The sequence below is a fragment of the Quercus suber genome, unplaced genomic scaffold (genome assembly GCF_002906115.3).
Source record: "Quercus suber isolate HL8 unplaced genomic scaffold, Cork oak 2.0 scaffold_678, whole genome shotgun sequence".
Taxonomy (NCBI): Eukaryota; Viridiplantae; Streptophyta; class Magnoliopsida; order Fagales; family Fagaceae; genus Quercus; species Quercus suber.
The window spans coordinates 172610-190945 of record NW_027070119.1 but is presented as its reverse complement, the minus strand read 5'-3'; the positions used below and the strand labels follow the sequence as shown (position 1 = coordinate 190945).

The window sequence follows — 18336 nt, the reverse complement described above, 5'->3', positions numbered from 1 at the left end:
AGCAAGCCGAAACCCAACCTCAAAAGTAGGTCTCTCCAACCACGACAGGGAGCAAATCCCCACCACCCATGCCCCCACCATCCTGCCACCAGAAATCCTGGGACAGGACATGAATGTTATCTCAAATAGTCCCAAAGGAGAGACAGCCACTGACGTGGTTAGTACGAAGCCCCTCTTTTTGGTTCCCCCAATGAAGCCCACACACCATCAACTTTGAATAGCTAATTGATGAGATTGATGAGGACATCCATTGGTTTGACAAAGTAGACCCAACATAGGTTAAATCAACTGCCATTCACCCAGTTCAAAGCCCATCCCAAGACAATGGACTAAGCATTTTCAAATCCTCGCCTACTAAAAGCTAACCTGCCAATCCCATTGGCCAAAGCCCACTCAAAGATATTACCAATACCCCCCTGGCCCAACCCCTACTAATCCTAGCTAATGATAGAAGATGGTTGCGGGTGCAATGACCCATTCTCACTTCAGATGAAACAAACCCTGAGTTTTCTTTAGGCAAGCGTGGTCCACTACCAACCCTAGAGAACGGGAATTCCTAGAAGCGAAGAGTAACGCCAGGCGATGTCTCCTCAACCTTCTTACCTCAAACGGCGGTGGCTGGTAAACAGCCCCGCTGACCACGATGAGTCTATTATTTTGGAACGTGCGTGGGCTTGGGAACTAGCACACCGTTCAAGAGCTTGAGAGATACATTCGGGTACAAGATCCCACCGCCCTCTTCCTAGCTGAGACCTAGGCGGACGAAGCTAGGCTGACTAGTTTGTGTGTAAAACTAGGGTTCGATCAGTACTGGGTTACTCCTCAAGTCAACTGATTGGGGTGCCTTGCTTTATTTTGGAAGAACTCCATAAAGATTTATGTAATCTCCTCGTTGTCAAATCGTATTGATTCTATCTTTGAGGCTTTGACAGATGGCAGACGGCGCCTAACTGGAATTTACGGTTTTGCCGATTTGGCCAAAAAAGGTGACACGTGGGCTCTGCTTCAACAGCTACATTCAAGCTCCTCGTTGTCATGGCTGTGTGTCGGTGACTTCAACGAAATCCTCTAGTCCCACGAGAAATGTGGTTTGGGCCCAAGATATGAAAAACAAATGAAAGCTTTCCGCAACGTACTGGATGAGGCTGGGTTAAAGGATTTGGGCTTTGTTAGGAAGAAATACGCTTGGAAAGGCAACCGTCAAGGTGGTCTGGTGCTTGAAAGATTGGACCGTGCGGTCGCAAACAACCAGTGGCTCTCCCAAAATCCAGGTACAAAAATATAGCATTTTCACTTAAACTCTTTGGACCACCGGGCCATTGTCGTGAAACCCGAATGTATCACTCCTAATCCAAAGCGTTCTTCTAAATTTTAAAAAATGTGGCGTAAAGACAGCGAATGTAGTGCCATAGTAATTGGGGCTTAGGGTCCGTCTCTAACGGGGGCTTCAATGTCGATGGTTGCGGGAAAAATTCAAACATGCGGGGAAAAGCTCACGAAGTGGAGCAAAAATTCTTTTGGAAGCATTAGGAAATCACTTGAGAAGAAAAGAAAGCTTTTAGCCAAAGCTGAGTTGGCGGCAGCGAAAGGAGGGGATCAATTGGTGGTGAAAACCCTCCAAAAAGAAACAAATGGCCTTCTTGATAAAGAATGCCACATGCGGCAACAATGCTCTCAGACGCTTTTTTTGAAGTATGGAGACAAAAACACCTACTTCCGTAGCAAGGCTCCTTAAAGATTATGAAGAAACCGAATTCTCAATTTGAAGAATAGCCAGGACGTTTGGTGCACTGATGAAAGTCAAATTAAGAATATTAATTTTTGAGTATTACCAATCCCTGTTCTTGTCCTCCTCCCTAACAGATTTTGATGTTGTCCTTCACAAGGTCCAGCCTTCAGTAACTGAGGTACATGAACTCAATGCTGCTCCATCAATTCATTAGGGAGGAAGTGGAAATAGCAATGAAACAGATGGAGCCCATCACAGCCCTAGGTCCTGACAACATGTTACCGTTCTTCTACTAGTCTTTTTGGAGCATTGTGGGTGAGGATGTCTACTCTACCGTTCTTGACTGCTTGCAAAACTGTAAGATCCCAACTGTTATTAATCATACTCATATTGCTTTAATCCCAAAGGTTAAATCTCCAGAAAAAATATCCGAATATCGTCCAATAAGTCTCTGTAGTGTGATTTATAAACTGGTGTCTAAGGTGTTAGCAAACAGGCGTAAAAGTATACTCCCCTCAATTGTCTCAAAAAACCAAAGTGCTTTCCAAGCAGGTCGGGTGATCATGGATAACATTCTGATGGCTTTTGAAACTCTGCATTATATGAAGCACCATAAAAAAGACAAGTCGGGCTTCATGGCCTTGAAGCTCGACATGAGCAAGGCATATGACCATGTTGAGTGGAAATACTTGGAGTTAATGATGAAGAAAATGGGTTTCGCAAACAGATGGGTGGACTTAATGATAGAATGTATCTCATCGGTTAGTTACTCAATCTTTATCAACGGTGAGCCCTCTCTAGTCATCCACCCTTCCAGAGGCATTAGACAAGGGGACCCACTCTCCCCCTAGTTTTTTCTTTTCTGTATGGAAGGCCTCCATAGCCTACTTTAGCATGCTACGGTTTCTGGCCAAATCAGAGGTATCTCCATATGTAAGAAAGGCCCTCGACTGACCCACCTTTTTTTCGCTGACGACATCTTGCTTTTCTACAGATATTCCATTACTGAATGCCATAAGATTCAAGATCTTTTGATCAGCTATGAAAGAGCCTTTGGTCAGCAGTTAAATAGGACAAAAACTTCCCTCTTTTTCAGAAAATCCACCTCACCAAACACTATTGATCAGATCACAAGTTTCCTTGAGGCTCAAGAGGTCAAGCAATACGAAAAATACCTAGGCCTTCCTACTCTGGTTGGAAGAAACAAAAAGGCCAGCCTCATGTTCATCAAAGAAAAGGTTTGGGCTAGATTGCAAGGATGGAAAGAGCAACTTCTCTCCTAAGCTGGGCGAGAGGTGTTGCTAAAGGCAGCGTGTAGGCTATTCCTACCTTCACCATGAGTTGCTTCAAACTTCTTGTCACCTTGTGCAATGATATCGAGTAGTTGATCCGAAAATTCTGGTGGGGCCAGTGGGGGGACCAAAGGAAAATACATTGGTCAAAGTGGAGCATGCTTTGCCTCCCAAAGGACCTAGGTGGTATGGGGTTTAGGGAGCTGTAGAAATTTAACAATGCTATGTTGGCAAAGCAAGTATGAAGGCCACTAGAAGATAAAACCTCCCTGTTCCATCGTTTTTTCTAGGAAATTTTTTTTCAAATGGGGATATTTTTGCTGCGGAGGAAGGCAAGATCCTTTGTGTGGAGAAGTATCCTTAAAGGTAGAGAGGTCATAAAAAAGGGAGACCAATGGAGGGTGGGTAATGGCGAGAACATCCTCATTTACCAAGACACAAGGCTTCCTGACCCCCATTGCACTTATATTCAATCCCCCCCCTCCCCATCTTTCTATGGCTGTGATGCATAGGTATCAGTGCTAATTGATAAGGAAAGATGCTGCTAGATTGAAGACGCAATTGACAACAATTTCTTAGCCCATAAAGCGAAAGTGATCAAATCAATCCCTTTATGTTTCACTGGTGCAAAAGATAGGATATCTTGGCCGAGCAAGGTGGACGGGGTTTACTTGGTCAAGGCAGGATATAGACTTCTAGTTGAAGATGAACTAAGCACAAATGTGGGCCCTCTGTCTGCTTCCCATCTGAAGAGCACTTGGAAGGGCCTTTGGAAATTAAGGATCCCAAACAGAACAAAAACTTTGATATGGTGTGCAATATCGGAGGCTCTTCCAACTTGAGTCAACCTGGTAAGGAGAAAAGTCCTCATTGATGCTACCTGCCAACTTTGTGGGTTAGATTTGGAGTCTACACTTCACGCACTATGGTCCTGCCCAAAACTGAATGTAGTCTGGGCTTTGCATTTTGGTTCGCTAAGGGATGATGCTAAAGAGTGCTTGACTTTCCAGGATCTGTTTCCAATATGCCTGGAGAAAGGCCACCCCACAGACTTGCTTGCTATGCTATCATCTCACGTTTGGCTCAAAAGGAACAAACTAAGATTAGGCGAAACGGTGGCTGACTTAAGACTAATGAACTCTTTGGCTAGAGATGCCTTACTGGAATTTAAGCAAGCTCATATCACAGAACCTTCTCCCCCTTCTGCCCATAGACAGATCAAGTGGGAGCCTCCCCCTGCAAATTAGGTCAAAATTAACTTTGACGATGTCGTTTTTCATGAGAGTGGTAAAGCTGGTTTAGGTACCATCATTCGCAATGACCAGGGTCTAGTTATGGCTGCATTAACACAAATTATCCCACTACCCACTTCGGTGGAGATGGTGGAAGTGTTGGCAACACGGCAGACTCTCTTCTTTGCAAAGGAGCTTGGTTTTGATCAGGTCATCTTAGAAGGTGACTCAGAAACCGCAATTCGAGCTATGAAATTGGAAACTTACTTGGCTGCTTGTATTGGTCACATCCTTTCTAACATCAAGGCTTTGTCTCCTCACTTCAGGAAACTGGTCTTTAGGCATACTTGTAGGCAGGGAAACAATGTTGCCCATAGTCTTGCAAGGGCAGCTTGTAATTTTTACCCTCTTTGTACTTGGATTGAGGAAGTCCCTGTAAGCTCCGTTGATGTTTATCTTGCAGAAACTATTAATACTACGTAAGCCCCTCCCCTTTTTCTGGGGTCAGTTTCTCAAAAAAAAAAAAAAAGACAGCGAAAAGTAAAAAAAAAACAATTCCGACAATGGAACTTTTCAATTTTCATGCATGTCCCATCAATCCATCTCCCAACCCTTTTTTTATCACCTATTTTACACACACAAAATACACACTCTCACTTTTTTGCACTAAGCTGGTGACTCTAATTATTACCCTTGATGATATTGGAAGGGAAGGACTCCTACCTCAAATAAGAATTGGGGGGTGTTCTAAAAGCTAGCGTTAATTAGTTTGGGGGAATTCATTTTGGCTATTTAACATGATCCAAAAGTAATTTGACATGACAATGTTTAGGATCCATTATTATTTGTATATATTTTTTTTCTCCAAGAATTTTATTACAACGAGAGAATGAGGATTTGAATCTTAGATTTTATGAAAATATGAAAAAGTATCAACTAGTTAAGCTATAGGTTTCTTGACATCATTATTTATATATTTAATTGTTTCTCTCAAAAAAAAATCATACATAAATTGCTCAAATCTCACTGTTAATGAGCCATCACTTTCAAAATTGTTTTTTTAAATGGAATTTAAAAAATCATTTTGAAATAAGAAAATTTGGTTCAGCGCAAAAAAAATTATGACGAAATTGACAAATTTTTTTTTTTTTTTTTTTAACTTATCTTTAATAAAGTACCATATAGGTTCTAGATATTTATATTAAAAAAATAATATTAGAAAAGCTAAATATATTTATTTAAAACAATAATTAGTTGTCATTCAATTAAATGATTATACCCTTAAAAAAAAAGGGCCCAATCTTATTATAAAAAGACCAAATTTGTAGAGAAGCGCTATTACAAGTATTTATGTAAAAAAATCAAATCAAATCAAATATTCAATTTTTTTATGTGATTGGAGCTCACCAATTAAATTTAGTGCCACATCAATTTGTGTTTTATATAGTAACATTTTTAGTTACCTAAGCATTTGAGTAATGCAATGCTATTGCTTAGCACACAGCTAAAAACCACAACAATCTCACAACATTCCCAAATTAGCATGCCCACTCACATATGGGTCCAAATTAACATTTTTTTTGAATGACATGGCATGCTAATTATTTAGGAATGTTATGCAATTATTGTAGCCTTTTGTTGTGTCCATATCATTACTTCTAGCATTTTTCAAGATTGTATAATAGTAAGTTGTTTAAAATATATATATATATATATGAATAGATTGAGTACTATTTTTCTTACTTCCAAAAAGGTCTTCAAAATATTATATCAACAAAAAATAAACTCAATTGAAAATCATAAACTTTTTGGAGAAAAGAAATTATTTCAATGCTTTAATTTTTATAAGCCAATATTCTGCATAATATATTGTCAACATTACCCATCTAATCTTTCAAATAACCAGACACCAAATAATCTCTATCTCTTTCTTATCAACAATATCACAATTTATTATGATGCACCACCTTATCGAAGATAAAGTAAACCTCCTTTCTAAAAAACAAATAATAATTGTTTTTCTTAAATTTTATTCTTGAACCATGATATTTGGTTCTCTTTATGAAATTAAACTTAGTTTCATTAGTATTAATTCATGAAATTATTTTTTTAATTCATCAAACTAACGTTGGTTTTGTTAGCATTAAATTAATTTATGTAATTGATATTTTAAAACGAAAGCCCCACTTAAAATTATTGCCTTAGGCCCCCCAATTATATCAAGCCGATGCTGCCTATGACTAACGCTCTTTAAGAAAACTAAATTCATCAAGTATCAAATTAAAATTAAAGTTTTTAGCAATTTCACTTTCAATATAGACAACCAAAATTATTTGTGGTATCCGCTAACTAATTGATTATAAATTGATCATGTGGACAGTAGAAGAGTCACTAGTTGTTGTGGACACTAGAAGATTCAAAACAAGACAAATTAATATATCAATAAGATGGTGTGCATATGTTGTCTATTTATTTATTTTTTTAATACAAAATAGAAATTTTACGCTAGTCTAATCTAAGTATATATATATATATATGTGAAACACTTGTACTTATGAAGCGACCATTGTACCAAGGGTGCACGGTGGTGTGCATATGAATTTGGTCTCTACCATCAACTAACAGCTTTTCTTACATTTTCTTGCACTTTCTTGCAAACCAAAAACAAAAGCACAAATCAAATTTACCAAATTCCTACTCCAATGGACACATACATGTCAACTCAATATCTAAAACAAAGATTCTGGTGTTCTTAAACTAAGATAATTAAGTTCAAGTAATGGCATTATCAAAACCTCGAGCAAAGACTTAAGTGAACACATATTGGCAATATGTGTTCACTTAAGTCTTTGCTCGAGGTTTTGATAATGCCATTACTTGAACTTAATTATCCTGCCATAAACATATATATATTTTTTAAATAAAAATACAAATAATGTTTTTTTCAATAATAATTCCATAGGTATAAAAAGTAAATCATTGACATATCTATTAAAAATATCAAAAAATGTCGGTTAAACTATAAGTCTCTTGACCTTATCATAAATAAATGTAAAATAAAAGAACCAGTTGGATACCATAAAACGTGATTTTTGTAGTTGATCTATATATGTTTTCTAGTTTCATGAACATGGAACCCTGACTGATGGCTCCCTCTTGTTTTAATTTGAACCTACAGATGGAAATGTCGAGAATTTCAAGGATAGGGTAGAAATAGATGACGAAAACAAGACGGTAACTCTCTGCCCTGGAAGAACATTGCCTGGATCTTTACAAAAGCTATAAGGCTAACTTTCAGGTTGTGCCAAAGAGTGAGGGTGGCTCCGTGAAAGTGACTCTGGAATATGAGAAACTCAACAAGAATGTCCCGCCTCCTACTATGTACCTTGATTTGATTGTTAGTATCATCAAGGATATTGATGCCCACGTCCTCAAGGCTTAACGTGGACTACGCTTCTTTCGTATAATAAGGGAGCTCGGTAGCGAGGTTGTTTTTTTTTTTTTTTTTTGGGAGAAACCAATAGCGATGGTGTTTGTTGCCAAATATATGAATAGTTTGTAATTGCAATAAAAGAGTGATGCCTAAGCTTACTATATCATTTATCATGGTGTTTGATAAGTGTAATTTTTACATGATTTTTATTATCCTCTTATTTATTAAAATTGTTAGTTTTCCTTTATTTCTTTTGATTTGATTTGATTTTTTTTATTTATATTTATCTATTCGTTTGTGCTTTGAAGGAATGAGAAGAGCAAGGAATCAAAGGAATTTTGTACAAAATCCAAGTCCAATTCGGATTAGGATTCCGGCCTGCACATCAGTTAGTATTTTCAGCATAACTTTGGGCTCAGATATCCAATCGAGATGATTCAAGTTAGGGCTGGAAAGTTAACTTAAAGGGCTACAACTTTGTAGTTTACCAAAAGTCTGAATTCTGACGTTAAATGGGCCAAAATCGTCGGTTAATGAAGCCTAAAAATCTGGGATTTTCTCCAACGGGAATAGGATTCCTTGACCTATTTAAAGGCTCTTTAGGGTAAAAAGAAAAAAGAGGAGAGAAACCTGAGAGGAAAAGGGGGCTGCCGCATTGAAGATTTTTCTTTTAGGAGTCTTTCTGAAGAGGAGGATCTGAGGGCAAAGGCGAGAGCTTCATGTTGATCAACCATCAGATGAAAGACATAAGTTTTATTTGTTTTCTTTTCAGTTTTATTATGAACTAAATTTTATTTTCTAGAGCGTTGATGTAGTCTAGCAATGAACACACAATTTATATTCTGAATTATTTTATTTTTAATATTTCCATGATTGAGTGTTTAATTCTTATTCTTAATGTTACTATTTTTTACGAATTATGGTTTGATCAATTGAATTACAATGAGACCGAGAGGTGATTTGTTATTTTAGTTCTAGAATTAAACACCATTAGTTGAGCGAAAGTAGAGATGCTTTACCGCGACTAGTGTGATTTTTCAAAAATTCAAAGTACGTAATGAGTCTCCAATTAATTAAATTCACATAGAGATATGGAATTGTTAGTTGAAGATATTTTTAATATTATTCGAGAGAAGATATTGAATACTTAAGGAATTTTTAATCATCAACGGGAGATTATTAGAATTTAATAATTAGGAAGAATAAATTGTGTGGGATTTGTTAGGTGAAATCAACTGCTCTAGATCCATTCTTATCATATTTTTACACTTTTAGATTTACGCTTTGTTAATTTTTTTTATTCATAGATTTATTTTTATTAAATAGTTTAATTTAATTCAAATAGTAGAACGTTCCATCTATTTTCGATTTTCCAAATAGTACTTAATTTAGTAAATTTTGGTATTCAATAACATAGTTAATCCCTGTGGGTTCGACATTCGTTTTCTAAAAACACTTTACTACTTGTTACGATTTGTGCGCTTGCAGATTATTTTACATGAACAGTGTTTGTTTTCTAGTGTCTAAATAGTTAGGAGGTATATCATGTATTTGATATATGGTGTATTTTTTCTGGAGTAGTTTGTAACTTCAATAAAGAAGTAATGTTAAGCTCACTATATATTTTATGATATAACTATTTTATAACATGATGTGTTACCCATTATAAAAAATGATTTTTTTTTTCTTTGAATAATGATAAAAATAATTCAAATACTCATTTATTATCTTTTGAATAATGACAAAAAAATAATTCAAATACTCATTTATTATCTTATTGAGGTGACACCAAATTAGTTTGTAAATTTATTTATTAAAATTTGTAGCAGTTTTAAGATTTTTCTTAGTAAGATATACTTTTTTTTTTTTTTTGGAGGAAGTAGTAAGATATACTTATTTAGTCTATTTTATAACTTTAACCACTCATTTATCAAAGCTTTCTATCTTAATTAAAGATGATAAATTTTACTCACAAAAAAAAAATAATAATAATAAAGATGATAAATGAGTGGTTAAATTCGTATCGAAATCATCAATATCATTTTGATACATCTGTTGCTACCGTAGATTTTTAATTGCAAGTGCTTAAGACGTAAATTTGGTGGATGGACAATGGAACTCTACACGCTTAGTTCAACTTAAGATTCAAATGATATGCAGTCTTGTTAATAATAGTAGGCGAAGAAAACTTTTTCGTCCCTGCATTTTTGAGTCACTTTGGTCTTTACATTTTGATAGTAGTAAATCTGGTTCTTACTATTTCCAACTTACAATCAATTTTGATGAATCAAGAAAATTCACCAATGAATCACACGATGCTCCTCTCGCTTCGTATACTAACCTGCACGAAACAAAAGAGAAAACCTAGCGGAGTACACCGGTGCGGTGCCGGCCAAACACCCTCCGAAGGTTAAGTCAGAAAGTATGCTCACAACTCTAGAGTGCTAGAGAGGGTAATTATGCGTACCTTGGCTTGTGAGGGTATTGGGGCTTTTATAGTGGCTTGAGGTTGACATCCCTTCCTTGGCGCGGAAGTCTTTTCCTTATAGGACTCTTCTTGTAGAATCCTAAACGTGATGAATAAGTCTCTTCCTTATGCGGAAGATTTTTACCAAGTATATAAGATTTCCAGAGTCCCACTAGCGCAAGGACTCTATTTGGGCCCTTATGAGAATGGGTCAAAATATCTCCCATTAGGGGCTCAGCAGGCCCATGGACAACTAGCCCACCATTCTTCACCCCGTCCATATCCGGCCCGTTCACATCAGGTCCGTCCACTGGGGGCTCATGCAAATGATGGATCCGTTCATTAGGACGCAAACGGACCACATTAAGGTCCGTTCAGTCACATAAGACATTCCAAGATATTTTTCCCCTTTCATTGCCATCCTACATGGGTAACAATTAATGGTTCATATTGCTGACGGACCATCAGGTGCGGGGGCAACTGAAAGGGGAAATATCTTGGAAATGTCTTATGTGACTGAACGGACCTTAATGTGGTCGCGCTTGCGTCCTAATGAACGGATCATCATTTGCATGAGCNNNNAAGTAGAGATCTTCCCCTGGTTTGGACGGGCTGAGCAAAGGTGGCGAGGAAAGGTACTTCTTTAGATCCTCAAATGCCTTCTGGCACTCCTCCGTCCACTCGAATGATTTCTTCAGACGCGGAAGAACGGTAAGCACCTGTCTGTTGCTTTTGAGACGAACCTGTTCAAGGCGGCAATCCTGCCGTTCAAGCTCTGTACCTCCTTTGTTGTCCTTGGCGGTTCAAGCTCCATGATGGCCCGTATTTTCTCTGGATTGATTTCTATTCCTCTTTGGGACACCATAAAACCCAAGAATTTTCCTGCGTCACCCCGAACGCACACTTGTCCGGATTCAGCTTCATGTTGTATGACCGTAGGGTATCGAATGTCTCCTGGAGGTCGTTCAGATGATCTTTCTCGAAACGGCTCTTGACCAGCATGTCGTCAACGTAGACTTGTACGTTTCTCCCAATCTGGTGTGCGAACATCTTGTCCATTAATCTTTGGTATGTTGCCCGGCGTTCTTGAGTCCGAACGGCATCACTTTGTAGCAAAAGAGGCCTTGGCTGGTGACGAAGGACGTTTTCTCCTGGTCGTGTTCCTCCATCTTAATCTGGTTATAGCCCGAGAAGGCATCCATAAAACTTAAAAGCTGGTGTCTGGCCGTGGAGTCGACCAGTGCATCTATCCGCGGGAGGGGGTAACTATCCTTTGGGCATGCTTTGTTGAGGTCCGTGAAGTCGACGCACATCCGCCACTTTCCACTAGCTTTCTTGACCATGACCACGTTTGCCAACCACTCTGGGTAATATACTTCCTTTATAAAACCCGCCTCCAGTAGCTTTCCGACCTCTTGCGCTATTGCTCTGTCCCGTTCAGGAGCGAAAACTCGCTTTTTCTGCCGGACCGGGGAGGTTGAAGGGTTCACGTTCAGCTTGTGGACTATGACAGAGGGGTCGATCCCGGGCATGTCTTCATGGTTCCATGCAAAGATGTCCTGGTTTTTCCTGAGGAATGTTATGAGGGCCTGGCGCACAGGTTGGCAGGCCAATGTTCCAATTCTGGTTGTTCGCTCTGGTTTGGACTCGTTGAGTATTACTACCTCCATCTCTTCAGCTGGTTCTGCGACCGTCCCTGTTCTTCTATGCACATTGCCTGATGGTGATCTTCCATTTCTAGCATGGCAATGTAGCACTCTCGGGCGGTCGCCTGATTCCCCCGCAATTCTCCAATCCCATAGTCCGTTGGGAATTTGATCATTAGGTGGTACGTGGATGTTGCTGCTTTCCATGAGTTAAGTGTGGGTCGTCCGAGAATTCCGTTGTAAGCGGAGGAGCAGTCTACTACGAGGAACATTACATTCCTAGTGAGTTCTTGCGGGTAATCACCTACCGTTACCGGGAGTGTGACGGAACCTATTGGGAATACCCTGGTCCCTCCGAAACCGACAAGGGGAGCGCTTGCCGGCATCAATCGTGCTCTGTCTATCCCCATTTGCTGGAATGCTGGATAGTATAGAATGTCTGCTGAGCTGCCATTGTCGATTAGCACCCGGTGGACGTTGTAGTCCCCCACACGTATACTGACGACCAGCGCATCGTCGTGCGGATGATGAAGTCTCCTTGCGTCTTCTTCGGTGAATCCTATAATAGGGCTCTCCATCCGTGTGGTATTGGGCCTCGAGCCCGTCATGTGGACGTTCAGGACCGATCTGAGGTACGTCTTTCGAGCCTTTTTGGAAGATCCGGTAGATGCGGTTCCCCCCACTATCATCCTTATGTCTCCGATGGGGGGTCTCGGGCGCTCGTTATCCCGTCGGGGGGCCTGCTCTTGGCGATTATGGTCCGTTTTCTCTTTGTTGACGAACTTCTGCAACTTCCCTTGTCTAATGAGGGCTTCAATCTGCTGTTTTAGGTCGTAGCATTCGGCCGTGTCGTGGCCATGGTCTCGGTGGAAACGACAATATTTGTCTCGCGACCGTTTGCTTGGGTCGCTTTTTAGTTTTCCCGGGAATGTCAGTGTCTCCTCGTCTTTGATTTGCATCAAGACTTGGTCAATCGGGGCGTTCAGGGGGGTGAAACTTGTGAACCTCCCGCTCGGGGGCTTAGGGCGTCTTTCGTCCCTTCTGTCTCCCGTCCTTGGTCTTTTCTGCCCTTGGTCCTGGCGCATGTCCACCTGGCGTTCCCTCTTCTTGGGCCTTTCTTCCCGTGCAAGCAGTGCGTCTTCCGCGTTCATGTACTTGGTGGCCCTGTAGAGTACCTCTGACATGGTTTTGGGGTCGTTTTTGTATAGTGAGAACAAAAACTTGCCCTTCCGCAATCCGTTCGTAAAAGCTGCCACCAGTATCTTGTCGTCGGCCTCATCAATTGAGAGTGCTTCCTTATTGAAGCGGGTTATGTAAGATCTTAGCGTCTCGTCTTCTCTCTGCCTGATGCTCATCAAACACGCTGTGGACCTCTTGTACCTGTGTCCCCCTATGAAGTGTGAGGTGAATTGAGCGCTTAGTTCTTTGAAAGTGCTGATGGAGTTCGGTGTCAGCCGACTGAACCAAACCCTCGCGGAACCCTTCAATGTAGTTGGGAAGGCCCTGCACATGATTTCGTCCGGTACCCCCTGTAGATGCATCAGGGTTTTGAAAGTTTCCAGGTGATCCAGAGGATCCTTCACCCCGTCATAGCTATCTATATTCGGCATGCGAAACTTGTGGGGTAGGGGGAAGGAGTTCACGGCCGCGTGAAGGGTGAGTCGGTACGATTGACCAGATCGTCAAGATCACTTGAGACTCGTCCCTTGAGGGCGTTCATCATGACCTCCATCTGTTCCCTCATTGCCTGCATCTCGGCGGCAATATGTGGTGGAGTCGCATCCGTGAGGGATGGCATGTTCACGTGCTGCCCCTCCGGCCTGCTTGGGGCGTGGCTGCCCTCAGGTCTCTCCTGATTCCTGTTTGGAGCGCTAGTCCCTTCCTGATCTTCTGGCCGATTATTTAGTGCTGCATTCTTCTGGCGCAGCTGTTCCTCCAAGTCAGTTCTGTTTGGTGAGGCTCCACTGCGGTACTAAGGGTCCGAACTTGTCTCTCGAGGGCAGTCGTGGGTGGTTCTTCTCCTTGCACGTCATTAGTAGTTGCCATTGAGCGAGTGAGTACCATGCAACCTTTTAGTCCGGGAGACGATAATATGGCTTAATTACTCGTGTTTCCCACAGACGCGCCAACTGATGAATCAAGAAAATTCACCAATGAATCCACGATGCTCCTCTCGCTTCGTATACTAACCTGCACGAAACAAAAGAGAAAACCTACGGAGTACACCGGTGTGGTGCCGGCCAAACACCCTCCGAAGGTTAAGTCAGAAAGTATGCTCACAACTCTAGAGTGCTAGAGAGGGTAATTATGCGTACCTTGGCTTGTGAGGGTATTGGGGCTTTTATAGTGGCTTGAGGTTGACATCCCTTCCTTGGCGCGGAAGTCTTTTCCTTATAGGACTCTTCTTGTAGAATCCTAAACGTGATGAATAAGTCTCCTCCTTATGCGGAAGATTTTTACCAAGTATATAAGATTTCCGAGTCCACTAGCGCAAGGACTCTATTTGGGCCCTTATGAGAATGGGTCAAAATATCTCCCATTAGGGGCTCAGCAGGCCCATGGACAACTAGCCCACCATTCTTCACCCCGTCCATATCCGGCCCGTTCACATCAGGTCCGTCCACTAGGGGCTCATGCAAATGATGGATCCGTTCATTAGGACGCAAACGGACCACATTAAGGTCCGTTCAGTCACATAAGACATTCCAAGATATTTTCCCCTTTCAAAATTTGATCCATACATTTTGGTAACAATAAATTGGTTCATTTATTTTCGATTTGCAGTTAATTTGGTATATGTCATTTTCAATTTGTAGTCATTTTGGGTCCAAATATGGTATGTTGCCTTACCAACAGTGAATTTCCATTGCCTGACTGAGCCTGTAGTTTCCCAATCGCCTTCATGTACTTCAGCTTCATGCACAGTACCAGAGGCATTCGCAATGTGGTAAGATTGGCTGCCGATGATGTTGTAGAACTTGTCGGCTGAGGACTTGTAATCTACCTCAGCCTCCAGCTTACCCATTAAAGCAGCCATGTCTAAACTCTTGGAATCAAACCTAGTTTTCAATTAGGAGATATAGTATTGGTGCCTAGTGGTCGATGGAGGAAACTTTTTTTTTTTTTTTTTTTTGAGAAGCGACGGAGGAAACTTGGTTGGTGTATACATAGAGAGATTGGGGTAATAAGGTAACGTTTATACTAATTAAATTTTTATTTTAGCTAATTTAATTCTTAAAACTTTACACGTGTGCCAAATTGCTACTTGTGCTTAATCAACCGTTAACTGGACTAACTTCTTGCTCACATGAGTGTCAGGTGGAGAAGAAAATTCCCAAATTCCAGTTGCAATCGTTTTATTGTTTTAGACAGAAAAACTCTGTGGTTCACTTTTGAGAGAGAGAGAGAGGATCAAACTAGCGGTTCTCACTCTCAGTCAAACCACAACGTCGCTAGAGTTCTTGGTATTGTTGTACAAGTGAGTACAACCCTTACATCTTCGACCCAATTAGCAAAAGCCATAATTTCACTAAATCAACAATGTCGACAAGGAAAACAAAAGCAAAAACTGTCACGTTTAACATTCACTTGTTCCTCTCATTAAGAGGTATGTGAAATGTATATGTGTGTGTTACTGTTGGGAAATTTAAATCCAAGTTGTTAATCAAATTTATTATGAATAAATCTTGTTAAAACAAACTAACATCAATATCATGTCAATATCATTCACAACAGAATAGTAAATAAGACAAGATATGATAACTCAAGAAAACCAATGAAACAAACTTGTTTCACAGTAAAAAACCTGGGGAGAATCATCCCGAAAAACAATCTACTATAATAAAGAAAAGTTTTAGATCTAGTATAAAACATTTGTTCCTAAACTCTATAATCCTCGTAGATGAACTTACAGTAAAAACCTTTTACCGCTTCAAAACCTCTGAATTCTTCATGCATATGAGTATTAAGTACAAGAAATTACTTAATTGTACTCATCACAAACACGAGCCATAAAACTCACTTACTTAGTTGTGTATTAAGATGCCCATCTAAGCCACAAAAGATACAAAGTTTAAAAAATTTTGTTTCAATGGCCTACCAACGTACACAAAATACACACTATTTTTGTATTTTTCTGATTTTTTAATTTATTTTTTATTTTTATGAAAAACAAAATAAAGTAAAACTCAAAACAAATAAACAAAAACATGTTAAACAAATAAAAAGAAGGCATAAAACAAGATGCATATGTATGAAAACATGATTCCAAAAATATAAGAAATCAAGCAAAAAAGTCCTACTTTAGATAGAAAGAATTAAAGTAGATGATAAATAGAAACACCAATTAAATCTTAGGCTCATTTCTTACCCACACAGAACGAGTTTTTGGTCTTGAAGATGAAAAGGCACATATCATAGTATGTCTACTAAAGGACATAGAAGAATTAGAATTCTCCTAAAATTGAGTTAAAAAACTCAAAATTTTAAATAACTCTCCAAACAAAAGTGTAGGTTCTTGAAAGGAAACGTGTGACCGTTTGGCCACTTACTTTTAAGGATACAACTTAAAGCAATTAGGACGAATGTGTCCAAAAATACCACAATGGTGACAAATATGAGGTCTAACAAAGGATTTAGAATTAGCCAAATCAGTTTTGGATTTTATACCTTTATCACCTTTCTTAGATTGGGGTACAAAGATAGTTTTTGATCCAAAAGTCATGGATGAGGAGGGGTGAGGAAACAACATATCCTAAGCCAGTCTAATAAGGTATTCTCCACAACAAGAGTTTTAACTAACCTAGTAGTCTCATCTAGTTTTACTAACAATTCAGCTTTTTCAATTTTTACCTCATTAAGCTATTTTCTACAAAGATGAGAAGTTTTTTCAAATTTTATAAATTCAGTGCATAGCTTATCATAGGCTTCCTGAAAGATCAACTTCTTGAGTACTTCATCATCAGAAGAATCCTCACTGTCACTAGCACTCTCCACAATCACCCTATCGGTTGTGGAAGCAAAAGTCATAAAGTTACCACATTCATCCATATACTCATTGGAAAAGTCATTCTCAGTATCACTCAAAGTAGCAGCCAACCCTTTATCTTTTGAATTCTTGGTCTTTTCCTTCATAAGGTAGTTTGGGCACTCTATCCTCATATGACAAAAACCTTTGCACTCATGGCACTAGATAAAGAGTTTCTCACTCTTACCCTTCATAGAGGAATTAGATTTCCTAGGAGGTTTGTTCTTATCCTTTTTCCTAAATTAAAGAAGCTTGATAATCTCAATAGCTATGAAAGTTAAATCCTCATCCCCATCATCATCTTCATTTTCATTTTCTCTTTCATCTTCATATTCAGAGTCATCAAGCTTTTCCTCTATACCCTTAAGAGCCAAGTTTCTACTCTTTGCACCTTTTTCCATTAAACCTAATCTCATCTCATAGGTTTGGAGGTTCCTTACAAGCTCAATTAAAAGAATTTTATCAATGTCCTCCACTTCTTCAATGACAATGATCTTGGCATGGAATCTTTCAGGTAAGGACCTAAGAATTTTCCTAACAATTTTAGATTCTAATATAGATTCTCCAAGGTTGAAGGAAGAATTCATAATATTCTTGAGTTTAGCATAGAACTCATCAAATGTCTCATCCTCCTCTATTCTTATTTCTTCAAAACTACTACTAAGTCTTTGAAACTTCACAGTCTTTACTACCTTGATACCTTCATAAGTGATCTGAAGAATAGTCCATGCTTTCTTGGCAACTTCCATGGATGATATTTTCTTGAATTCCTCATTGGTCTCCCCACAAAACAAAGCATTTAAGGCATTATTGTTGAAATTTGCCACATTGATTGTTGCTTCATCCCAATCCACCAGCGCTTCCATTGGCTTAATCCAGCCAACTTCAACAGCTTGCCATACTTTTTCACCTAGAGCCTGCAAATAAACTTTCATACGAATTTTCTAGTATGCATAATTAGTGTCATCAAATAAAGGAGAAATCGAAAGAGATTGTCCACAATCCATAACAACGGAGGTCAAGGATCACACTTAGGAAATTAATCCAATCAGAGTGTACCTACTCTGATACCACCTGTTAGGAAATTTAGACCCTAGTTAATAGAATTAACAAGTTTTAAATCCAAGTTGTTAATTAGATCTATTATGAATAAACCTTGTTAAAACAAACTAACATTAATATGATGTCAATATCATGCATAGCGGAATAGTAAATAAGACAAGCTATGATAACTCAAGAAAACTAATGAAACAAACTTGTTTCACAGTAAAATACCTCGGAGGGGGAACCTTCCTGAAAAGCAATCCACTATAATAAAAAAAAAGTTTCAAATCTAGTACAAAACTTTTGTTCCTAGACTCTACAATCCCTGTAAATGAACTTACAGTAGAAACCTTCTATTGCTTCAAAACCTCTGGACTCTTCAATATATGAATGCTACCCTTTTACACGGATCCAGTACGTGATTAACAATGATACACGGCTCCCTGTACGTGACTAACTCACTAACA

The 18336-nt window shown here is 39.2% G+C and overlaps 1 protein-coding gene and 1 pseudogene across 1 annotated transcript; one reads left to right on the top strand and one right to left on the bottom strand.

The window, feature by feature from the left end:
- The first annotated feature begins 4355 nt into the window (after positions 1 to 4355).
- Positions 4356 to 7695, top strand: LOC112002905 (MLP-like protein 328; annotated as a pseudogene).
- Positions 7696 to 11813: 4118 nt separating this feature from the next.
- Positions 11814 to 13310, bottom strand: LOC136064384 (uncharacterized). Its single transcript, XM_065766071.1, has one exon. It carries the CDS (start codon positions 13308 to 13310, stop codon positions 11814 to 11816), a length of 1497 nt encoding a protein of 498 aa, XP_065622143.1.
- Positions 13311 to 18336: the final 5026 nt, after the last annotated feature.

What these genes read in the sequence shown, in the direction of transcription:
- LOC136064384 (XM_065766071.1), bottom strand. Translation starts at nt 13,310, where the DNA reads ATGTGCAGGGCCTTCCCAACTACATTGAAGGGTTCCGCGAGGGTTTGG.